At 39.6% G+C, this 27554-nt stretch overlaps 1 protein-coding gene across 1 annotated transcript; it reads left to right on the top strand.

The window, feature by feature from the left end:
• Positions 1-27554, top strand: LOC146704708 (uncharacterized). Its single transcript, XM_085465302.1, has 41 exons — positions 1-234; positions 313-451; positions 575-679; positions 770-839; positions 943-1080; positions 1163-1327; positions 1403-1497; positions 1601-1727; positions 1811-2069; positions 4420-4469; positions 4587-4687; positions 4791-4942; positions 5168-5306; positions 5383-5487; positions 6092-6271; positions 6361-6600; positions 6690-6846; positions 6995-7123; positions 10117-10359; positions 10447-10555; positions 11330-11385; positions 14752-16131; positions 16174-20103; positions 20408-20613; positions 20945-21113; positions 21225-21472; positions 21587-21770; positions 22109-22307; positions 22392-22567; positions 22666-22735; positions 23411-23547; positions 23637-23668; positions 23762-23927; positions 24368-24469; positions 24559-24599; positions 24729-24851; positions 25500-25601; positions 25685-25807; positions 26170-26209; positions 26534-26657; positions 26782-27554. Exons 1-41 carry the CDS (start codon positions 53-55, stop codon positions 26987-26989), a joined length of 10701 nt encoding a protein of 3566 aa, XP_085321428.1. The 5' UTR covers positions 1-52; the 3' UTR covers positions 26990-27554.

Below are 27554 nucleotides of genomic sequence, written 5' to 3'. Positions count from 1 at the left end.
TGAGGACATCTATGTTAAAAAATAGGAACATTTGGGGCCTCAAAATGTGCCGATGACATACCCATCAGACCTAATGGTGATTTTGTGTATTATCATAAAACTATCTGTTTCCAAAGGGACTGTGTTGGATGATGTCACACATACTGGGTGCATCACTGTTGACAACTGCAGCTGCCCGCATAATGAAGAAATATACCAACCGGGGCAATCCTACTCCGGGCCATGCAAGAGCTGGTAACTGTATCATTTATAACTTCATATCTATATTCACACTGGTTTATGAAGATGAACTGACGGACCTCTGTTTAACAGCACCTGCAAAAATGGTGAGTGGATCTGTAATCTTAAAGACTGCCCTGGTGTTTGTTCCATCCTGGGTGGCTCTCACATCACCACCTATGACGATAAAACGTATATGTTTCACGGAGAGTGTTCTTATGTTCTGACAAAGGTGAGGTGAAACAGAAAATAACTTTCTTTTGTTTTTTATATTATTTTTATTGTTATTATTCACAAACATGTATTATACATGTAAACTACATGTGTAAGTGCATTTTTGACTTTTCAATTTTAGGAAATCAAAGGGACTTTCAGCCTTCAAGGCGACTTGGCTAAATGTGAAAAATCTGATAAATCAACTTGTCTGGCTTCAATCACTCTACTACTGTCAGATCATGTGGTAAAATATGTGTATATTTTTATCCAGTTTATTTTGTTTTCCAATGGTTCAGATGGCTTTTCTGATATAGTAATATACTTTGTCCTATAGATTGTTAAAATTGATGCCAGTGGGCGAGTCTTTTACCACACACTGCTCACTCAGCTTCCTCTCTTTTTGGGTGAGCACTTGTTTATCTTTTAGTGAATGAAATCTCAACATTTAAATGAGTCTCATCATTTAATTTGAAAATATATACGTATAAAATATATTTCCCTTTACAGATGATATCACAATTTTCCACCCATCTACATTCTTTCTTGTAATGCAAACCACCTACGGGCTTGATGTTGAGATTCAGCTCACACCTGTTATGCAGGTCTACATCAAAGCCAGTGTATCTAATAAAGGAAAACTCGTCGGTGGGTTTGGATTTTGATTGGTTTTGGGATTAAGTTTAAAGTGTGAAGATTGTTATGTTACACCATGATCATCTTTATCCAGGTCTGTGTGGAGATTTTGATAACGATGGATCACAGGACTTCAAAACAACCTCCGGTATAATTGAAAATACAGCTTGGACATTTGCCAACACATGGAAAACCAAGCCAAACTGCCCTGACGTGACAAATATACTCGGGGACCCCTGTAGTTTGAGTACAGAAAAGGGTAGGTCACAGTCATCATGCTCTATGTTTTGTTGATGGCTTATCACTTTTTAAGTAAACCTGTTTCTTTCTGTAGAGGAATATGCCAAACACTGGTGCTCCCAGCTGTCAGACCCAAAAGGTGTTTTTTCACCGTGCCATCCTGTGGTACACCCAGTAGAGTATCAACTTGTAAGCAGGGATTTCTTCTTTTTTGTAATCAAGTGTATGTTTTTATTTTAATTATTTATTAGCTTTAACTGATGATTAAGCTTTTTGCTGTTTCTCTTCGCAGAATTGTATTTATGACACCTGTGCCTGTGAAAAAAGTGAGGATTGCTTGTGTGCTGCTTTGTCCGCCTATGTTCATGCATGTGCTATTGAAGGTGTATTATTGACTGGATGGAGGAACAACACATGCCGTAAGTTTAAATGAAATTATCTACTACAATAAATCATATCTGTCTCTGTTTAAACTGTAAAGGGTCCTTTTTTCTTCCAACAGAGAAATACACAAATGACTGCCCACCTACTTTTGTGTATGACTACAAAATGACAAGCTGTGGTCGCACCTGTCGCTCTCTTAGTCAGTCAGATTTAACATGTGGGGTTGATTTTACTGAGCTTGATGGCTGTGGCTGTGCTGAAGGAACTTATCTAAATGAGAAGAACGAGTGTGTGTTACCCTCACAATGTTCCTGTTACGCTGGAGACACAGTGGTGCATCCCGGGCAGGTTACTACACTCAGTAATGGACAGACTTGGTATGTTTTTCCATATATTCTGTATTTTTATTAATTCATTAATTTAGTTATTTATTTATTTTGTGTTTTGATGATGTTTGATGGTTAACATAAAGTAGATAAGAACAAGGGAAGAGAAAACACCAATAATTTAGTATGCTGTGAAGTACTGCACTTGTGCTTGCCAAGATGTTTTTTTGGTGCCTTTATACTTGTAGAAGAGTATGCGATTGATTGGTTGTACTTTGCCCTACAAAAGTCTGCCTAAAGTGGAGTGAAATTGTGGCCAATATATGAGACAAAAACTGTAAACTTGTTACATTTCTATTTTTTGTCTGGAACTTTTTTCCCATGTCCATTTTTCATGGGGCAAGATATTTGATACTCTGAAACCAGGTACTAGTAACCAATGTTCCTTCTAATTTTTTATGTGTCTGAGCAAACACACAAACTCTCTGAGCGGTCCCTTGGACCACCATAAGCAACATTAGACGTGTGCACATCACTGAATCCATCCAAGTTACATGGTTTATTAAAATAATCAAATTACAGCATTTACATTTATGTTGGACTACTTTTAATTAACTGCTTTAATCCACTTACAATGAAAATTTAAAAAATAAATCTTGTTCAAGACCTGTGTAGTATGTTAACACTATTGGAAGTAAAAATAACTTGAACTCCAATTTTGAAAACACAATTTTTTATTATTATTTTTTAAATAAAGCTCTGACTGTATTATGAGTATGAGTCTGTGGTCTGGGAGAGAGTCTTGTAACTCTCTGTCTGTAAAATACAGTATATGATGACCAATGTTGGGCAATTAATTATATAGTTCTTCAAAAAAATGAGTTTTGCAAACAACTAAATTTTTTGCAGCTATTTACCTAAAAATGCAGCCAAGGCGTTTAAAAAAAAAAAAAAACATTTCAAACTACTTACAGAACAATCAACTGTTCTGCATCAAATTTGATGCCACACAAAGTATTTGTGCCACTCCAAAAAATAATTTTTGTCCACTATGAGATAAAGGTGAACATCACAAGCCTGCAGACCTGGCAACAGGAGATGTATCACTCCTGTAACACCTGCAACATTCAGCAGTCGCCTCATTGTTCTGACACACACAACAAAACTAGTGACTACACTACACACTAACTACACAACACATTAACTTCAGACTCCAAACACACGAAACATCGTAAATCTCTCACATCTCCAAACCCCGCCGTCACTCCTAAAACTTCCCCCCTTCCTAAACATCTAAATGTCATGCTGCCAACATTTTTAGATTGGTCAACATGGTACATTTGTCCACCAATAGGAAAGGATGGGGCGGGGTTAGTTTTGTTTTTGCTCACATCATTGGCTGGAGCAGCCACTTACTGACTCACACTACAAAACAGAATAAATTGTTTTAATTCCAATTCAGGTTAGATTTTTTTGGTGCGCAACACAGATTTTCTGTGTGCGGAGACCGTGCCAGCAGTGTGCGATTACACACACTCTTAGAAGGAACATTGCTAGTAACCATTGAATCCAGTTGGATGTAACATCGTTTCAAGTTGACATTGGGCCATAGCAATGCAAATGTGTGGGTTTTGATAGGGTGAAGCAAAGTCAATTAAATACAATAAATAAAATTACGTTTTTTGCTTTACAGTAGTTAGCCTTGGGGGTCCTAAAAACACCATTGTGCACCATTTCAAATATTCTTGTCAAATAGTCCAGCTTGATAATTATTGATATTATTGTGAGATGTAAAATAAAACTGTATTATTGGCAAATTATACATTAAGTAACAAACTGAAGCCACTGTGAAGTGGACATGGACACACTCAGAAAATGGAGACATGCCACACAGTCCAATGTGAATCAAAACAAGCATGCTAGACACACTTGTCAACAAAAGATGGCAGTAATTTAAAGGACGAGTGCAAATAAATAAGAAAAGTTAAAAAAGAACATTGTTTGAGATGAAATGAAAGAGAAATTGCTTTCACTTTGGTAGTTTTACTTGATAGCTATTTTTAGGCAGGGGCAGGGCATGCGTGTTTGGCTTCTTTGTTTTTTAACCCTGTTACAAAACAAATAACTCATTTCATTCAGCAAGTGGACTCACTTAACTCTCAGGGCCTATGCAAATGTGCAAAGAAGTTAAGATTCTGGCAAATTCAAGTTTCATTATCAAAGAACTTTATTGCTTCACTGATGTGGTTCAGCTTGTGACATGCCCAAGTATCACCAAGTGAAGTTGTCCCAGGAATGTTTAACCTGAATACACACAGCTGCAATTGATACCTTGTTATTTCATTGAACTGATACAATGCATCTCTTTTCTTTGTCTTGCCTATCTTCATTTATGTTTCAGCTCTTGCTATGGTGGAGAATTAACCTGTTCAGGAAAACAAGTGATTCAAAGTAGGTACAAAGTACTTAATTACTGTTCATTAAATGGTTATTTCTACTGAAAAGCAAAGTATAAGTAAATACAACCATACAGTTGTGTCCCTTTAAAGACACTGTCATTGTTCTCAGCATGCACAAGCCCAATGGTTTTCCTCAACTGCTCAAATGCAAAGCCGGGAGAAAAGGGATCTGAGTGCCAAAAAAGCTGCCAGACACTGAACAAACAATGTGTAAGACTGAGAAGCTGATTCATAACTGCCACACATGGACATTACAACAGCATAATCAGTTATTAAGCATATTGATGAAATATGTCTCTGTTATCCTGAACAGATCAGCACAGATTGTATCTCAGGATGTGTATGTCCTGATGGCCTGCTATCAGATAATAATGGAGGCTGTGTAAAGCAGGAGGACTGCCCCTGCCCATATAATGGACAATACTATACACATGGACAATCTGTTAAAGTAGACTGCAATACATGGTGAGGGCTTTTTTTGTTCTTCTTGGGGTTTTTTCTAACAATTTCCTGTTATTTACTCATCCATCAACTCTGTTTAAATAAAGAGTATATTTTAAAAACACACTAAATAATACTCAAACTCTGGTGTCCCCAAGCATGTTTTTCACATCACTGAAACTTTTTTTTTGGGGGGGGGCTTTGGGAATAGTTATTTAACAAGATTTAACTTCCCTTTTCAAATCTAAGCACATGCAAAAGCAGCATATGGGAATGTACAGGTCAAGACTGTGGTGGAACCTGTACCATTTATGGAGCAGGGAATTACATCACTTTTGATGAATCAAGATTTGCCTTTAGTGGAGGCTGTAGCTACATCTTCACCCAGGTACAGTCTGCACTTACGTTTAATCTTTATGACCTGTTAAATTCAGTCCTGTGATACTGACATGAGAATCCTGCAGGATTCCTGTGGAGGTGAGAACGGCACCTTTCAGGTACTGACTGAGAGCATCCCCTGCGAAAATGCTGAAAGCGTCTGCTCCTTTGACATCACGCTCTATTTAGGGGTATGTAAATATGAACAGAAATTGCATTTACAAGTTGTTTTTTTAAAAAAGATAGATACCTTAATAATTAATAATTATGCATTACAGGCACCTTCCTTATCTGTTTTTAAATCACGTCTTAAAACATATTTATTTACCTTGGCTTTTAGCATAGCAGGACTTGTTGATGTCTCTTAATATGTTTCTTATTAATTATATTATTTTTAATTTTAAGATATTTTATATGTAATTTAAACTGTTTCCTCTCTGTTTTATATTTGTAGCACTTTGGTCAACATTGTTGGATGTAAAGTGCGTCATAAATAAAGATGCTATGCTATGCTATGCTATTACCTCATTATTATTATCACTATATGAGAAAATGGGTTTTTTGAAAAAGAAACAGGGTACACAGTGTTGTCGTTAATATAGTGAGTTGGACTGTGTGTTTCAACATGAGCCCTGTTCTATTTTTGATAATTAAGCATGGCAAAAAATTAAATATTAACCTTTTGCTGGGTACTGTAATCTGGTCTACAATTGTTGCAAATCCATACGTATTAATGTTCCTAAATGGTCACATCGTTTTTCACAATTCCCAATTAGCATGTTTTGTTTTTAACAGAACAGTGAAATTCGTCTCTCAGATGAACATATCAAAGTTTTAAAAAAAAACAGTGGGGAAGAAATACCCTATCAAGTCCACACTTTGGGTTTATATCTCGTCATTGAAGCGAAGAATGGCCTTATTGTCATTTGGGATAAAAAGACAACCCTCATGATAAAACTCAGATCTACATTCAAGGTCTGTGAGCACACACACACATACACACATACACATATATAGATAGATAGAGAGATAGAGAGATATAAACAAACTTGTTCTTTTCTTAGGGCAAAGTCTGCGGTCTGTGTGGAAATTTTGATGGAAATATCAAGAATGATTTCACTACCAGAAATAAAGAAGTTGTGGTTGATCCCCTTATATTCGGAAACAGCTGGCAAGTGTCACCTAGCTGCTCAAGTGCACAAACTCCAAAGGATGCATGTACACTGTACTCACACAGACAGGCATGGGCAGTGAAGCACTGCAGCATTATCAAGAGTGCAGTATTTGAGGCCTGCTATTCAAAGGTAAGTGTTTATGAATGTAAGTAAACGTTTAGGCTATAATGGACCAAAGTCACTCTTTACTTACATTTACAATTACTTATTCCAAAAAGGTGGATCCCCAACAATATTTTGATGCCTGTGTGAGAGACACGTGTGCCTGTAATTCAGGAGGAGATTGTGAGTGTTTCTGTTCAGCTGTAGCAGCTTATGCAGCAGCCTGTAATGAGGCAGGAGTGTGCGTGAAATGGAGAACTCCCACCATCTGCCGTGAGTGTTTTTTTTATTTTTCTGTGACAAGATACATATAAAATGCAAAGTATAATAATAACTGTCAGCATGAGCTAAGTTTACAAATAAGGTTTAATGTAAAATCGAGTTCATTGTTATTTATGATTTATTATTTTTGTTTTATTAGCTGTATTCTGTGATTATTACAACCCTGATGGACAGTGTGAATGGCACTATAAGCCTTGTGGAAGATCATGCATGAAGACATGCAGAAATCCCTCTGGAATATGCTACAATCAACTTCCCGCATTAGAAGGTATGCATTGTAAGAAAAGGAAAGTACATGCATTTGTAGGTTCATAATTATACAGCCAGGCATCACTGACCATGTCTCCTCCTTTTAAGTAAAGTAGATAATGTAGTGTAAATGTGCCCCCATGTTCAACGACTGTTTGAAACCAGCTGTATTGGTGTCCTATATCTACCTTTTAGCTAATTTACTGACAAAATACTTCAGAAACTGGTGACGGGGGCTGCTGCTCTCACTGACATCATGATATTATTATTAACCTATTATTGTACAGTCTTTACTTTACAATACTTTTCAAATTAAAGCACCTCGAGGCAACTGTTGAAATGAAATAGAATTTAATTGAATTGAAAGAAAGAACGATTGGATTTTAACCACACATTTATTTCTAAATAAATAAATACGAGGACATCACAAGTTTTTTTTTAACAAAATAAAAAAGCAGTCAAAAAACACATGTTTGAAATAATATTGACCATCGACAAAAGAACAGACCACATTATTAAAACACAACTGAGAGAAAAAATCTGTCAAATGATCCACCAATTAATAAAACAGAAATTCAGCTTTAATATTTAACCAGTAAAATGACCATTTGAAAATGGTCCAAGCTTTAAAAAGGCTGTTATAAAACATTGGCATTTAATAAGAAGATGAGATCAAATTACAATTTCATAAAATTATCCATTCCCAACTATCCCATTCCTCTTACAAAACACTAGTTACTGGTTTCCTGAAAACATGTTCTTCCCTTCCCATCAGGTATTTCTGAATTAGCTGCATTCTGAAAGCTGCAGTTCTGCTCTCTAGGTGAACTAGTCCGTGTCCACCTTTTTCTTTGTGCAAAAAAAGCACAGCCTGGGATATCCAATGTCAGTTATCCCAAAAAAACTTGATCATCAAAGACTGAATTTATTTAATAATAATGAAGGGGGCTCTAAACAAGTTAATCTATGCCACAATAAAAAACAAACTTAGTTTATAATATATTTATAATAGGAACCCTGCCTTTATATGACATCTGCGGTAACAACCATCTCCACTTCCCTAACTTCCCCTCAATTCTTGTTTAGTGTGTCTTCATGTCCCAGTTACACACCCAGATACTTCAAACATCCTCTTTTCCATTTCAAACCACCTGGAAGTTGTGGGACCCCAACAATATGACATCACAATGAGCTTGAGACCTCCAAAATATCTTTGACTAGTGACACATTATCAACAATAGACCTGCCTGGCACGCCGTAGGTTTGTGTTCAGTGGACAACATGATTCATCACCTTCTTTGGTCTGTTTGCCAGCACTTTTGACAGTGCACATTATAATCAGTGCACAATAAAGAGACAGGCCACCAGTCCTTAATATAGTGGAGATCACCTTTCTTTGGTAAGAATTAGAGGTGGGAATCACCATACAACTCACGATACGATATTATCACAATACTTAACGCACGATACGATATTATTGCGATTTTTTTTTTAAATATTTTGCGATATTTAAATTCTGCACATAAAGGTAAACTTTGATATTAGATCAAATGAATATTGATAAAGTCTCACACTCAGTCTTTCTCTCATTTCAGTCAGTTTTATTGTTGACAAACTGAACGGTTTGTATTAGTCTAGTCCAACTTAACTGAATGCAACCATCTGGTACAATTATAGATATTCTGAACTATGCAATTTATGAAAACTATGCAGCCCCTTCAGCAACTGAAGAATTTGAAAGTAAATTAAAAAATATATAATTTTACATTAAATAAAAAAGTCAACATGAAGTCAACATGCTCTGGAGTCAGAGCATGTTGACTTCAGAGAAAAAATTGTTTGTAACAAAATATCGATTTCTGCTGTCCCTGTATCGATACATTATTAGCAAACAAAATATCACGATACTACACAGTATAGATTTTTTCCCCCACCCCTAGTAAGAATGTTAGAACAGCTCTCATGTAGCTCTGAGGCAAAAAAAAAACTTCAGCAAAGCCCTTCTCAACAACCTCCATTATATCATCACAAAGGTCAGACCAAAAAGCTTTATTAAATTCAAATGGGAGTCCATCTATGCTGGAGGCCTTCCTTACTGGCATACTTTGTAAAGCAGTATGAACTTCTTTTAATGTTAGAGGCTCCCCCAGCTCCTTGATGAACTCCTCAGAAACTCTGGAGAGACTAGTGCAGAAGTTATTAAAAGTCTTTTAAAAGCTATAAAGATCTATAAAGATTTATTGCTGAGATTTATTGCTGATAAACAGAGGAATGTTGCAATATGGACTTAGCTGGCATGGTTAAAGGAGAAACTGACAAAAAAAATATAATTCACCAAATTACACTTTTAAATTACATTTTGCCTTCTCCATACTGTCAACAAAGATCACCACTACGCTATTTGTCTGAGCAGCAGATTTAATGCTGCTTTGACCCGAAATTTCACCCAACACCAGACTACACTCCTCGATCTTAAAACCATGTTGTCTCATAAGTTTAGTGAAGTCCATTTTGGCAACTTGTACGCCAACTAGCCAAAACGCTGGTATTACGCACTCAAAAAAAATCAGCAACACTCACTTAAACTCTAAGCAAACAATCAATTCTAAATATAATACCCAGTAAAACACACACACACACACACACACACACACACACACACACACACACACACACACACACACACACACACACACACAACAGGTAGAAAAGTAAAGTTAGAAGCAAGTCCTCAATCTCTCAGTGAGACTCACCACATGCTCCACTACCACACTCCCAGCATGCACTTCAGAGAGTAAGGAAGAAAGAATAAGGATTTTATTTTTTAAATTTGTGTTCAGAGCAGTCACAGCATGGGAATCCACTGTGAAAAGCATAATACTTTGTACTGTGGCGTTACCTATTGTTTTACTTCCACTTCTCAGAGTTGTTCAAAATGGTTAGGCTAGATTTCATGCATGCACCTATTTTGTGTGAGGTTTGAAAATTTACAGTGATATCTCAATTCTTAAGGCTGCTATCCAACTTGCCCACCTGAAAGGCCTTATTTGGAAGAAGTAACCATGAAATGTGTTGATACATGTGGATGTTATGATGATGAAGGGAAATATTACGACAAAGGGTTCAAATTCTATATGACGCATGATGGAAATGGAACCTGTTTCTCTGCTATTTGTGATGGAAATATTACAAGAATAATAGAGCCTTGTACAACTACAACTATATCTCCAACACCGTTTACTTTCACTTCTACAGGTAAGATTTAATTCTTTTAATATTTTTTATTTAACTCTAGCAAAAACAAAAGTATAACTAAATGTTGTATTTTTTCTACACTCCCAGTAACAACAACAGAGAGGCCCACTACAGAAACATTTCAAACGACTTCTACTGTTATAACAGAGGCTGTCACAACAATTTTAACTCCCACAACACAAATAACTTCTCCATGGTCTAAAACAACACCATTACGAACATCGACAACGTCTCTACCAACTACAACCATAGTCACAGAAACAACAACAACCACATTTTCACCTCCCACTACAACAACCACAGGAACACCTCCCACAACAACCACAAAAGGAACACCGCTCACAACAACCACCACAGGAACACCTCCCACAACAACAACTACATTTTCACCTCCCACAACAACAACCACAGGATCACCTCCCACAACAACGACCACTGGAACACCGCCCACAACAACCACAACAGGAACACCTCCCACTACAACCACCACAGGAACACCTCCCACAACAACCACAACAGGAACACCTCCCACAACAACAACTACATTTTCACCTCCCACAACAACAACCACTGGAACACCACCCACAACAACCACAAGAACACCTCCAACAACAACAACCACAGGAACACCTCCCACAACAACAACTACATTTTCACCTCCCACAACAACAACCACAGGAACACCTCCCACAACAACAACTACATTTTCACCTCCCACAACAACAACTACAATTTCACCTCCCACAACAACAACCACAGGTTCACCTCCCACAACAACAACTGCCACAGGAACACCTCCCACAACAACAGCGACAGGATCGCCTCCCACAACAACCACCACAGGAACACCTCCCACAACAACAACCACAGGAACACCGCCCACAACAACCACAGAAACAACCACTACAACACCTTGCAATGACTACGAGTGTACATGGTCATCCTGGAGTAATAAGAATTATCCCAGTAGTACTCCAGATGGTGGAGATTATGAATCCATCGCTAACATTACTGATCTGGACCTGAGTGTGTGCACAAAACCTGTGAAGATACAATGTAGAGCTAAAGATTTCCCAGATATGTCGCTGGAAGACTTAGGTCAAACTTTAATATGTGACCAACAAGATGGACTTATCTGTCATAACAAAGACCAAGTTTTTCCTCCAAAATGTAATGACTATGAAATACGAGCTTTATGTTGCCGTTATACTTGTGTGTCTACCACAACAACAACTGTATCCACAGAAAAAACAACCACAGGAACACCTCCCACAACAACCACAACAGGAACACCTCCCACAACAACAACCACTGGAACACCTCCCACAACAACCACAACAGGTTCACCTCCCACTTCAACAACCACAGGAACACCTCCCACAACAACCACAACAGGTTCACCTCCCACTACAACAACCACAGGAACACCTCCCACTACAACCACCACAGGAACACCTCCCACAACAACAACTACATTTTCACCTCCCACAACAACAACCACTGGAACACCACCCACAACAACAACCACAAGAACACCTCCCACAACAACCACAACAGGTTCACCTCCCACTACAACAACCACAGGAACACCTCCCACAACAACAACCACAACAGGAACACCGCTCACAACAACCACCACAGGAACACCTCCCACAACAACAACTACATTTTCACCTCCCACAACAACAACCACTGGAACACCACCCACAACAACAACCACAAGAACACCTCCAACAACAACAACAACCACTGGAACACCGCCCGCAACAACAACTACATTTTCACCTCCCACAACAACAACCACAGGATCACCTTCCACAACAACGACCACTGGAACACCGCCCACAACAACCACAACAGGAACACCTCCCACTACAACCACCACAGGAACACCTCCCACAACAACCACAACAGGAACACCTCCCACAACAACAACTACATTTTCACCTCCCACAACAACAACCACTGGAACACCACCCACAACAACAACCACAAGAACACCTCCAACAACAACAACCACCACAGGAACACCTCCCACAACAACAACTACATTTTCACCTCCCACAACAACAACCACAGGAACACCTCCCACAACAACAACTACATTTTCACCTCCCACAACAACAACTACAATTTCACCTCCCACAACAACAACCACAGGTTCACCTCCCACAACAACAACCACTGGAACACCACCCACAACAACAACCACAGGAACACTTCCAACAACAACAACCACAGGAACACCTCCCACTACAACAACTACATTTTCACCTCCCACAACAACAACCACAGGAACACCTCCCACAACAACCACAACAGGAACACCTCCCACAACAACAACTACATTTTCACCTCCCACAACAACAACCACTGGAACACCACCCACAACAACCACAAGAACACCTCCAACAACAACAACCACAGGAACACCTCCCACAACAACAACTACATTTTCACCTCCCACAACAACAACCACAGGAACACCTCCCACAACAACAACTACATTTTCACCTCCCACAACAACAACTACAATTTCACCTCCCACAACAACAACCACAGGTTCACCTCCCACAACAACAACTGCCACAGGAACACCTCCCACAACAACAGCGACAGGATCGCCTCCCACAACAACCACCACAGGAACACCTCCCACAACAACAACCACAGGAACACCGCCCACAACAACCACAGAAACAACCACTACAACACCTTGCAATGACTACGAGTGTACATGGTCATCCTGGAGTAATAAGAATTATCCCAGTAGTACTCCAGATGGTGGAGATTATGAATCCATCGCTAACATTACTGATCTGGACCTGAGTGTGTGCACAAAACCTGTGAAGATACAATGTAGAGCTAAAGATTTCCCAGATATGTCGCTGGAAGACTTAGGTCAAACTTTAATATGTGACCAACAAGATGGACTTATCTGTCATAACAAAGACCAAGTTTTTCCTCCAAAATGTAATGACTATGAAATACGAGCTTTATGTTGCCGTTATACTTGTGTGTCTACCACAACAACAACTGTATCCACAGAAAAAACAACCACAGGAACACCTCCCACAACAACCACAACAGGAACACCTCCCACAACAACAACCACTGGAACACCTCCCACAACAACCACAACAGGTTCACCTCCCACTTCAACAACCACAGGAACACCTCCCACAACAACCACAACAGGTTCACCTCCCACTACAACAACCACAGGAACACCTCCCACTACAACCACCACAGGAACACCTCCCACAACAACCACAACAGGAACACCTCCCACAACAACAACTACATTTTCACCTCCCACAACAACAACCACTGGAACACCACCCACAACAACAACCACAAGAACACCTCCCACAACAACCACAACAGGTTCACCTCCCACTACAACAACCACAGGAACACCTCCCACAACAACAACCACAACAGGAACACCGCTCACAACAACCACCACAGGAACACCTCCCACAACAACAACTACATTTTCACCTCCCACAACAACAACCACTGGAACACCACCCACAACAACAACCACAAGAACACCTCCAACAACAACAACAACCACTGGAACACCGCCCGCAACAACAACTACATTTTCACCTCCCACAACAACAACCACAGGATCACCTTCCACAACAACGACCACTGGAACACCGCCCACAACAACCACAACAGGAACACCTCCCACTACAACCACCACAGGAACACCTCCCACAACAACCACAACAGGAACACCTCCCACAACAACAACTACATTTTCACCTCCCACAACAACAACCACTGGAACACCACCCACAACAACAACCACAAGAACACCTCCAACAACAACAACCACCACAGGAACACCTCCCACAACAACAACTACATTTTCACCTCCCACAACAACAACCACAGGAACACCTCCCACAACAACAACTACATTTTCACCTCCCACAACAACAACTACAATTTCACCTCCCACAACAACAACCACAGGTTCACCTCCCACAACAACAACCACTGGAACACCACCCACAACAACAACCACAGGAACACCTCCAACAACAACAACCACAGGAACACCTCCCACTACAACAACTACATTTTCACCTCCCACAACAACAACCACAGGAACACCTCCCACAACAACCACAACAGGAACACCTCCCACAACAACAACTACATTTTCACCTCCCACAACAACAACCACTGGAACACCACCCACAACAACCACAAGAACACCTCCAACAACAACAACCACAGGAACACCTCCCACAACAACAACTACATTTTCACCTCCCACAACAACAACCACAGGAACACCTCCCACAACAACAACTACATTTTCACCTCCCACAACAACAACTACAATTTCACCTCCCACTACAACCACCACAGGAACACCTCCCACAACAACCACAACAGGAACACCTCCCACAACAACAACTACATTTTCACCTCCCACAACAACAACCACTGGAACACCACCCACAACAACAACCACAAGAACACCTCCAACAACAACAACCACCACAGGAACACCTCCCACAACAACAACTACATTTTCACCTCCCACAACAACAACCACAGGAACACCTCCCACAACAACAACTACATTTTCACCTCCCACAACAACAACTACAATTTCACCTCCCACAACAACAACCACAGGTTCACCTCCCACAACAACAACCACTGGAACACCACCCACAACAACAACCACAGGAACACCTCCAACAACAACAACCACAGGAACACCTCCCACTACAACAACTACATTTTCACCTCCCACAACAACAACCACAGGAACACCTCCCACAACAACCACAACAGGAACACCTCCCACAACAACAACTACATTTTCACCTCCCACAACAACAACCACTGGAACACCACCCACAACAACCACAAGAACACCTCCAACAACAACAACCACAGGAACACCTCCCACAACAACAACTACATTTTCACCTCCCACAACAACAACCACAGGAACACCTCCCACAACAACAACTACATTTTCACCTCCCACAACAACAACTACAATTTCACCTCCCACAACAACAACCACAGGTTCACCTCCCACAACAACAACTGCCACAGGAACACCTCCCACAACAACAGCGACAGGATCGCCTCCCACAACAACCACCACAGGAACACCTCCCACAACAACAACCACAGGAACACCGCCCACAACAACCACAGAAACAACCACTACAACACCTTGCAATGACTACGAGTGTACATGGTCATCCTGGAGTAATAAGAATTATCCCAGTAGTACTCCAGATGGTGGAGATTATGAATCCATCGCTAACATTACTGATCTGGACCTGAGTGTGTGCACAAAACCTGTGAAGATACAATGTAGAGCTAAAGATTTCCCAGATATGTCGCTGGAAGACTTAGGTCAAACTTTAGTATGTGACCAACAAGATGGACTTATCTGTCATAACAAAGACCAAGTTTTTCCTCCAAAATGTAATGACTATGAAATACGAGCTTTATGTTGCCGTTATACTTGTGTGTCTACCACAACAACAACTGTATCCACAGAAAAAACAACCACAGGAACACCTCCCACAACAACCACAACAGGAACACCTCCCACAACAACAACCACTGGAACACCTCCCACAACAACCACAACAGGTTCACCTCCCACTTCAACAACCACAGGAACACCTCCCACAACAACCACAACAGGTTCACCTCCCACTACAACAACCACAGGAACACCTCCCACTACAACCACCACAGGAACACCTCCCACAACAACCAAAACAGGAACACCTCCCACAACAACAACTACATTTTCACCTCCCACAACAACAACCACTGGAACACCACCCACAACAACAACCACAAGAACACCTCCCACAACAACCACAACAGGTTCACCTCCCACTACAACAACCACAGGAACACCTCCCACAACAACAACCACAACAGGAACACCGCTCACAACAACCACCACAGGAACACCTCCCACAACAACAACCACTGGAACACCGCCCGCAACAACAACTACATTTTCACCTCCCACAACAACAACCACAGGATCACCTCCCACAACAACGACCACTGGAACACCGCCCACAACAACCACAACAGGAACACCTCCCACAACAACCACCACAGGAACACCTCCCACAACAACCACAACAGGAACACCTCCCACAACAACAACTACATTTTCACCTCCCACAACAACAACCACTGGAACACCACCGACAACAACAACCACAGGAACACCTCCAACAACAACAACCACAGGAACACCTCCCACAACAATAACTACATTTTCACCTCCCACAACAACAACCACAGGAACACCTCCCACAACAACAACTACATTTTCACCTCCCACAACAACAACTACAATTTCACCTCCCACAACAACAACCACAGGTTCACCTCCCACAACAACAACTGCCACAGGAACACCTCCCACAACAACAGCGACAGGATCGCCTCCCACAACAACCACCACAGGAACACCTCCCACAACAACAACCACAGGAACACCGCCCACAACAACCACAGAAACAACCACTACAACACCTTGCAATGACTACGAGTGTACATGGTCATCCTGGAGTAATAAGAATTATCCCAGTAGTACTCCGGATGGTGGAGATTATGAATCCATCGCTAACATTACTGATCTGGACCTGAGTGTGTGCACAAAACCTGTGAAGATACAATGTAGAGCTAAAGACTTCCCAGATATGTCGCTGGAAGACTTAGGTCAAACTTTAGTATGTGACCAACAAGATGGACTTATCTGTCATAACAAAGACCAAGTTTTTCCTCCAAAATGTAATGACTATGAAATACGAGCTTTATGTTGCCGTTATACTTGTGTGTCTACCACAACAACAACTGTATCCACAAAAAAAACAACCACAGGAACACCTCCCACAACAACCACAACAGGAACACCTCCCACAACAACAACCACTGGAACACCGCCCGCAACAACCACAACAGGTTCACCTCCCACTACAACAACCACAGGAACACCTCCCACAACAACCACAACAGGTTCACCTCCCACTACAACAACCACAGGAACACCTCCCACTACAACCACCACAGGAACACCTCCCACAACAACCACAACAGGAACACCTCCCACAACAACAACTACATTTTCACCTCCCACAACAACAACCACTGGAACACCTCCCACAACAACAACCACAAGAACACCTCCCACAACAACCACAACAGGTTCACCTCCCACTACAACAACCACAGGAACACCTCCCACAACAACAACCACAACAGGAACACCGCTCACAACAACCACCACAGGAACACCTCCCACAACAACAACCACTGGAACACCGCCCGCAACAACAACTACATTTTCACCTCCCACAACAACAACCACAGGATCACCTCCCACAACAACGACCACTGGAACACCGCCCACAACAACCACAACAGGAACACCTCCCACAACAACCACCACAGGAACACCTCCCACAACAACCACAACAGGAACACCTCCCACAACAACAACTACATTTTCACCTCCCACAACAACAACCACTGGAACACCACCGACAACAACAACCACAGGAACACCTCCAACAACAACAACCACAGGAACACCTCCCACAACAACAACTACATTTTCACCTCCCACAACAACAACCACAGGAACACCTCCCACAACAACAACTACATTTTCACCTCCCACAACAACAACTACAATTTCACCTCCCACAACAACAACCACAGGTTCACCTCCCACAACAACAACTGCCACAGGAACACCTCCCACAACAACAGCGACAGGATCGCCTCCCACAACAACCACCACAGGAACACCTCCCACAACAACAACCACAGGAACACCGCCCACAACAACCACAGAAACAACCACTACAACACCTTGCAATGACTACGAGTGTACATGGTCATCCTGGAGTAATAAGAATTATCCCAGTAGTACTCCGGATGGTGGAGATTATGAATCCATCGCTAACATTACTGATCTGGACCTGAGTGTGTGCACAAAACCTGTGAAGATACAATGTAGAGCTAAAGACTTCCCAGATATGTCGCTGGAAGACTTAGGTCAAACTTTAGTATGTGACCAACAAGATGGACTTATCTGTCATAACAAAGACCAAGTTTTTCCTCCAAAATGTAATGACTATGAAATACGAGCTTTATGTTGCCGTTATACTTGTGTGTCTACCACAACAACAACTGTATCCACAAAAAAAACAACCACAGGAACACCTCCCACAACAACCACAACAGGAACACCTCCCACAACAACAACCACTGGAACACCGCCCGCAACAACCACAACAGGTTCACCTCCCACTACAACAACCACAGGAACACCTCCCACAACAACAACCACTGGAACACCACCCACAACAACAACTACATTTTCACCTCCCACAACAACAACCACAGGATCGCCTCCCACAACAACGACCACAGGGACACCTCCCACAACAACCACCACAGGGACACCTCCCTCAACAACCACCACAGGAACACCTCCCACAACAACCACAACAGGAACACCGCCCACAACAACCACAACAAGAACACCTCCCACAACAACCACCACATTTTCAACTCCCACAACAACAACCACTGGAACACCTCCCGCAACAACCACAACAGGTTCACCTCCCACTACAACAACCACAGGAACACCTCCCACAACAACCACAACAGGTTCACCTCCCACTACAACAACCACAGAAACACCTCCCACAACAACCACAACAGGAACACCGCTCACAACAACCACCACAGGAACACCTCCCACAACAACAACCACTGGAACACCGCCCACAACAACAACTACATTTTCACCTCCCACAACAACAACCACAGGAACAACTCCCACAACAACCACAACAGCTTCACCTCCCACTACAACAACCACAGGAACACCTCCCACAACAACCACAACAGCAACACCTCCCACAACAACAACTACAATTTCACCTCCCACAACAACAACCACAGGAACACCTCCCACAACAACAACTACAATTTCACCTCCCACAACAACAACCACAGGTTCACCTCCCACTACAACAACCACAGGAAAACCTCCCACAACAACCACAACAGCAACACCTCCCACAACAACAACTACATTTTCACCTCCCACAACAACAACTACAATTTCACCTCCCACAACAACAACCACAGGTTCACCTCCCACAACAACCACCACAGGAACACCTCCCACAACAACAACCACAGGAACACCGCCCACAACAACCACAACAGGAACACCTCTCACAACAACAACTACATTTTCACCCCCCACAACAACAAGTACAATTTCACCTCCCACAACAACTACCACAGGATCGCCTCCCACAACAACAACCACTGGAACACTGCCCACAACAACAACTACATTTTCACCTCCCACAACAACAACCACAGGATCGCCTCCCACAACAACAACCACAGGGACACCTCCCACAACAACCACCACAGGAACACCTCCCACAACAACAACCACATTTTCACCTCCCACAACAACCACCACAGGAACACCACCCACAACAACAACCACAGGAACACCGCCTACAAAAACCACAACAGCTTCACCCTCCACTACTACAACCACAGGAACACCGCCCACAACAACCCCTAAAATAATTACAAATACAATGGTAAAAACATCACCAATAACAGGAAATCAAACCCACTGTCAGTGTAAATACCAGAATCATTCATTTTTTGCTGGTAAGTTTTGTGCTTCTTTCCTCGTTGTTGTCCATGCAATAATTATTTAGTTATTAAACTTTATTTTCTTATTTTGCCTTTCCTTTTTATAAAACTTTTTTTCATAAAGTGTTTAAAATATAGTTTTTTTTATCCACGTCCATTGAGGAATAATTAACCTTTTGTGCAGAAACTTGAAGTGGCCACAGGAAAATCTAATAATCAACTCTGTTGCTATTGTGGCCAACTCACAATGTTAACAACTGTACGTTTTACAATCCATTATTAGTTATTTAGCTCTAACTCAGTTCTTATTGTCACATAGGTACCTTCATGTACAATAAGACTGATGGAAAAGGCTGGTGTTACACTGCATATTGCAATTCATCATGTGGTACTGAAATCCGTTCCCAGCCATGTAACTTTACAACTCCACCAACTTCATCTATTCCCATAACGAGCCCTCGCACTCCAGTAACTTCAGTAACTCCAGAAATCCCAGGCTGCCTCTTTCTCAATCCACCTAGAAAGGTATTTGAATTAAAATATATTGGTAAAGAAAAAGTTATTTAGGCTGAAATATGAAACAAGGTAAAATTTATAATTTTATGCAATGTAACGGCTTTGCTAGCAATTCCACTGTGGTTGCATTTCTCGGTGTTACTGAAAGTTCTTACTGAAAGTTTACAGCAAAATAATTTTTTAAACAGCCTCTGCAACATTTGTGGACATACAGATAAGTGTTAAATTTAATACATCCGACGTGATTTATAGTGTGTATCAGTGTGTATGCCTCTTAGGCTAAAATATAATGTAACTCATGTGTAATTCATTTCTAAAAGCACTGTTTTGCTCTCATCAGAATGGTGAAACCTGGCGTTCAAACAACTGCACCACAGAAACATGTGAAAATGGAAAACACATTACAACACATGTGCAATGTAATGTAACAAATATTGTTTGTGAGAATAGGCAAACACCAGTTAAAGTTTATGATGAAAATGGCTGTTGTTTCCACTATGAATGCAAATGTAAGTTTCAATAAAACCCTTTTAAAATTCCACATATCAAAGCTGCTAAACATGTAAGTAAATTACAAAATTATCTTTTGTTTTGATGCAATCTCAATCTAATATTTGCAGGTGTTTGTGGTGGCTGGGGAGATCCTCATTATGTGACATTTGATGGACAATACTACAGCTTCCAAAAGAATTGCACTTATGTCCTGGTTAAAGAGATCACACCTCGACACAATTTTAAAGTTTATGTTGAAAATGTAAACTGTAATCCCACTGGAACTGTGACCTGTCCTAAATCCCTTATTGTGTATTACAAAAACTATACAGTTATTCTAACACAGGAGAGAGGAGGAGCAAAGACTGTGAACAAGGTGGGTATCACTTAGACAAAGTGTCTTAAAAGTACTGACATTATAATATATTCAAATATTATGCAGCACCATTGAGATATTTCACTAATAGTAATTAATGCTAAAATTCCTTAGGTATATGTCAACGGCAGTCTTGTCACTACTATGTTTACAAATAATGACATGACCATCACAAATCAAGGAATTGAGATGCGGTTAACAATCCCAAAAATTGAAGCAGTTGTGATGTTCAAAGGTCTTTTATTCAGCGTAGATGTACCGATGACTCTTTTCTATGGCAACACAGAAGGACAGTGTGGTAAGCTAATAGTTGAATGTCTTAAAGTATTGATCGTGAAAGTTAAATGAGCATAATATGGTAGTAAATAATGCTAGAAATAAGTCTATGTTCTAATTAAAAACCTATATTTACAAGTCAAATTTTCCTTCACGATCTGTGATTGATATAACATTCTCTTCTGCATTAACACTTGCAGTTTTATTGAACTTGTGATGGTGCTGTTTGTAGCCCATATGATTAAAACATGGGCTACTGTATCGCTTAGTAAAGAATGCCAGGCTCATATACAGGCTGATAGTCAGTTTGTCCCTGTGTTTGGCTGTAATCTGTATAATGTTAACATTTCTTTTCGCAAGGTACCTGTGACAATAACACAAAAAATGACTGCAGACTGAAAAATGGTCAGATTTCTCCATCATGCTCTGACATGGCATATGATTGGCGTGTATCTGTCAACAATACGCCATACTGCAATGGGCCTCCACCTCCACCTCCACCTCCAACTCCACCTCCAAAATGCGACAACAGCTCACTTTGTGAAATCCTAAACAGCGAGTACGAATTTAAAATATAAACACATGTTAGTTCCATCAGTGAGACCACTGGAGTAATCTTCTTTATTTGACATTGTGTTTTAAGGGTATTCAAGGAATGCCACAAAGTAATAAGTGTACAACCATTTTATGAAGCCTGTAAATTTGATGTTTGCTACACAACTGTTAATATGGGATGCAGCAGTATTGAGGCATACAACTTGATGTGTGCTGAGGCATCTATCTGTGTAGACTGGAGGAATGCTACTAAAGGAGTGTGTGGTAAGACAGAGCTTTTTTTCTTAGTTTTTTTTTTTAACCATAATGTTTTAGATGTTTTCTACCCATTTTCATCTTAAATACATATTTGTTTCTTGTAGAATATAAATGCCCAGACAATAAAGTCTACAAGCCTTGTGGGCCAACTGTTGTTCAAACTTGCAATGCAAGGTAATCACTACATTATCATAACTGCACCCAAGTAACACTAAACACAAAGTACAGTTACAGGTGTAATAAGAGCACTCAAAGAGTGCAATTCCCCACAGCGAGTGAGGCCTATACTAAAACTTTGATGTTTTACATCTTTTTTATATTAAAATGTCCTCAAATGCTCAGCTAACCTAGGTACTCATGTCTCCAAAAGCCTAGTTTGTTGTTGGAAAATTTGAAGATTATCCATAACAAATGTGGAGAATATAAAGTTTTTACTGATTTTCACATTTGATGTCACATTGACTGGATTTTTTTACCCAAATTAAATCTGTTATTGGTATCTACCGTCACACAAAATGTAAACGTATCTTAAAAACTGAATGCTGGACAGCTAACAAACAGACAGACAGAGAAACAAACAGAACAGATTACATCATCCCCTGGGGAGGATAAATACAATCAGTCTTGAACTAACTGAAAGTTGAATGCAAAGTGGTATGAGATGAAAAACATGCATCAGTTTTAGTGACATTTCAGGTCATTATTTGTAGTAACAGATTTCAGCCTGAACCAAAGGGGACTAAGTGATGCTACTCCTACTCCAGTACAAAAGTACTACACTGACATATAATTATAAATTCTTGTTCTATTTCTGAAGTAATGATACCTCTTAACTGACTTCTTATTTAGATACAATGAACAGTTCTCTCAGCAATGTAATGCAGAAGGTCCCCAAAACAAGAACTGCAATTCTTTTGGAGAGGGGTGCTTCTGCCCAGCGGGAATGACTTTGTTCAGTTCAACCTCTGATGTCTGCGTCTCCTCTTGTAAGCATATTTTCTGTTGCATATTAAAGAAAAATCTAATGTGAATCTTTGTAAGTATACATGTGAGCTGCTTGTTTTTATGATTTAAGGTTGCGCTGGACCCGATGGCAAACCTAAAGAGGTAAATGCTATGATATTCTACATATACATTTTCAATTATTCACAGTGTATTTGTTGATGTTGTGTAAATAATTCTTTTTTATCCCCCATATAGCTTGGTGAAACCTGGAAGATTGGTTGTCAGGAATGTGTTTGCGATAAGAACACTTTTAGTGTGGTTTGTAAGAATGTAACATGCGCTACTCAAAATCCAGTAAAGTGCACCGAAGGTGAGGTGCTGGTGAACAAAACAGTGGACTGCTGTGTGACACCGACATGTGGTAAGTTGTTTTGGATTTTTTTTGGGTGGCTGCTCACTCACTGAGCTAAACTGGTGCCCAGGAATATGCCCTTTAAATATGATATTTTTAGCTCATCTGGTTGAAGGACCTTCATCTGTCTGTCTGTCCATCCACAAATCACAATGCTCCTCCTAAAGAGGAATTGAAACTTGCACACAATGATCAATTTGGTCTATAAGACTAATTTTTCTCAAGGTTAAGGTTGGGGGGGTTTTTTAGGAAAAAAACCTGTGAGTTGCAACTGATTTTGAGCCAGATGAGCTACTGCTAAATATCATTGATGTTCTGGATCTATTTCCATTTTTTTTAAAATATGTGTTTTCCAGAAACACCTGCTGTAAAATACTCTAATTCATTCTGGATTTTACTGGTTTGTTTTGTTTTATATCCACTAATGCTGGAACTATTTCCACCAACAGAATGTAACACGAACACGTGTCCATTGCAACCACATTGTGACGTGGGATTTGAATTGAAGGTTAACACCCCAAAGGATAAATGCTGCCCTGTTTACAGCTGTGGTTAGTGCAACTTATAGGTGTTGTTTATTCAGTGTGTGAAAAGTCTTAAACTTTAATCTAATTATTTTTGTGAACACTGTCTTATTTAGTGCCCAAAGATGTTTGTGTCTTTAATAATACCGAGTACAAGGTAAGGAAAAATTATAGTGAATATTTATATTTATTTATATGTATTTTGGAGGGTTTCTTTAAAGGCAATATTTATATTATGTGTTACTATTAAAACTGTTAAAACATTACTTTTTATTTTCACACACAGCCTGGTGATAATTTCCACAAAAGCCTATGTGAGCAATGCCTCTGCACTGAAACCAAGAATTCCAAAATGGAGCTGAACAGCTACAAGTGTAATGAAAAACAGTGTTTAAAAAATTGTGACAAGGTACTTTTTGATGAAAATTTTTGTATTTTCATTCATTCTGAATGTGAACCACTAAAATTATATGTAAATAAGGTTTTTAAATGACCTCACATTTTACATCCAGGCTCATTTACTCACATACTTTATTTTTTGAAATCTAAGATGAGTGTGTTTTTAAAACAGGTGAAGATTTATGTAATTTATGTAGTGTATTATTATTGATATGTTTGAAGACCTGATCTAAATATTGGAAAGTGCTGCCCTAAATGCTGTTGCTGATTTGTGAAATCAATCTTTAAAAGGGTTTTCATTTGTTCACTTCACAGCTAGCTATTCACATAGTTATGTTGATGTGATATGCTCTGACTTTACATGTCTATCTATAAAATATTTGTTAAATATCTGATAAATATAGTTTTTACCAATTCAGCAAACCTTCTACTCAACCTTCTTAAGTAGCAATGAGAATATTTCTGGAAAATAATATTGCTCTAATATTTTACTATTTGAGTATCACAGATCTAATAGCTACCACAATCTGCTAAATGCCACTTGCAGGATGATTATTAAGTATTTTGTAACTGCTGCCTACTAATCATGCTATATGTAGATTTAACTGGGTGAAGTTTCAAACAATATTAAATGTTGTATTTTTTTAAAAAAAAATAGGGCTATGAATATACGGATGTGCCTGGATCATGTTGTGGAGAATGTATAAGGACAAGCTGTGTTGTGAATGTCCCAGACGTTTCTTCTCCAGTAATTATTAAGGTTGGTACAACATAATTGAAACACTTAATGAGTTGTGATATGAAAAAAATATATTTTTAATAACTGACTACTGTTCTTCACAGCCTTCTCAAACTTGGTCAAAGGATCAGTGTACCAAGTATGACTGCAAGCAAGTGAACAATGAATTTGTAGTTTCTGTACAAAAGACAACATGTCCTCCATTTGATCCCAACAACTGCATTCCAGTGAGTACAATCCTTTAAAAGCAGAGGTTTTGTTTCTTACAGCCAAATATTGACACTCAAAAAAGAACATTTGAAAGATTAGTTAGTTTCTTTCTTTCTTTCTTTGATTTTGTTTTATAATTATAAAATACAATTCCTAAAATTGTAATTTTGATTTAAATGTATTTAAAATGTACAGAAGCCAAAAACAGTCAATGTAAACTACATCCAAATAAAAATATGCATCATTAAATTAAAATAACTGCAAAGCCAAATTTTTTAATTAAACAGAATCAACCTGCTATTGGGTCTTCCAACAGTTTTTTATACAAGTAAGTTGTGTAAATTGCTAATGTTTACAGTACAAACTCCCTGTTTTGCAGGGAACTGAGCAAACAGATGCAAGTGGTTGCTGCAAAATTTGTAAGTATTAAAAAAAATCACATTACACAGTATTACTATATATTTTTGAAAATGTAATTTCATATTAATATATGCCTTCATAAATCATTTATAACTGTTAAATCTCAAATATTTTCTTCTGGTACCCCAAGAAAGAAAGCCAATGCTTATAAATTTCCTGTCAGGCAAACCACAAACAAATCATTTCAGCAGCATGTTTTCATTCACAAAGGCTTCTAGACTTAAGAGCTTTTTTAGGTGACGATCAAATTATTAAACATGAACAACAAACAGAACATGATAATTACCAATCCGGTCATTCAAGTGATTTTCTGTCATTCACAGGTCTGCCTCCTTCCCCCTGTAAAATCCACACCAACACCACCTATCTGTACATAAATGACTGCAAATCAGTTGAGAAAGTGGAACTCACATCATGTGAGGGATCCTGTGGAGCATCCTCCTCAATGTGAGATTCATGAAAATATGCAGAAACAAACTATTTACTCATTCATGCTAAACTGCATGTGCTGTTTTTTATGATAATTTCTTATTAAACAGTTGTTTGTTTTTGAAACTATCTTTATTTACAGGTATTCGGCAAAGGCCAATAGCATGATGCATTCATGCACCTGCTGTCAAGAAATGAAGACCAGCGAGAAGGAAGTGCAGATAAAGTGCGCCAATAACACCACAAAAATGTACAAGTACATTTCAGTTGACCAGTGTGGCTGCAAAGCTGCTGAATGCAAAGAGCATGATTGTAAAGATTGTGAAAAGAAAGATGGAAAACTGGACTAGAAAATCTGACAAATATATATGTCAATTATTTCTTCCTAAAACCTATCTAAACAATATAAACTTAATATCAGAAGACTAAAAACAAAACTCGATGCTAAACCTCTTAAACAGCAGAGATGTTTTAGTCTGAAACTTGCATCTTCTTAAGTTGTCTCTTTCTAACTTACAGTCCCTCTCCAAACATTTGCATGTACTCTTTTGGAGGTGGGAGAAAATGATATATTTCTGTGGTGGGTGTGTCCTTTCATCTCTCCAGAAGTCATTCCCTTACAAACTTTATAATGTGCCGTTTCAGCTTCCACATAAATTTAGAAATTCAGATTTAACTGAAATCGCAGTAATTCAGTCATGGTTCTTTGAATTGGGAAAAGAGTTCCATATAAGAATGGGAAAACCAATAACTTGAATTTTAAATTATAGTTGAACATTATTTCTAACAACACAATTATGTAACATTCAATTTTATTATTAGCAAAAGAGTTAAAAGAATGTCTAAAATATCTTTGTCAAATATCTAATATTTTCAACTACTTTCTATTTCAATAAAATTCAGCTTTGATCATGA

The sequence above is a fragment of the Copadichromis virginalis genome, linkage group LG7 (genome assembly GCF_057382275.1).
Source record: "Copadichromis virginalis isolate Kocher_CV1m ecotype Utaka linkage group LG7, C_Virginalis_male_GT1.1, whole genome shotgun sequence".
NCBI lineage: Eukaryota > Metazoa > Chordata > Actinopteri > Cichliformes > Cichlidae > Copadichromis > Copadichromis virginalis.
This window is presented reverse-complemented; position numbering and strand designations above follow the sequence as displayed.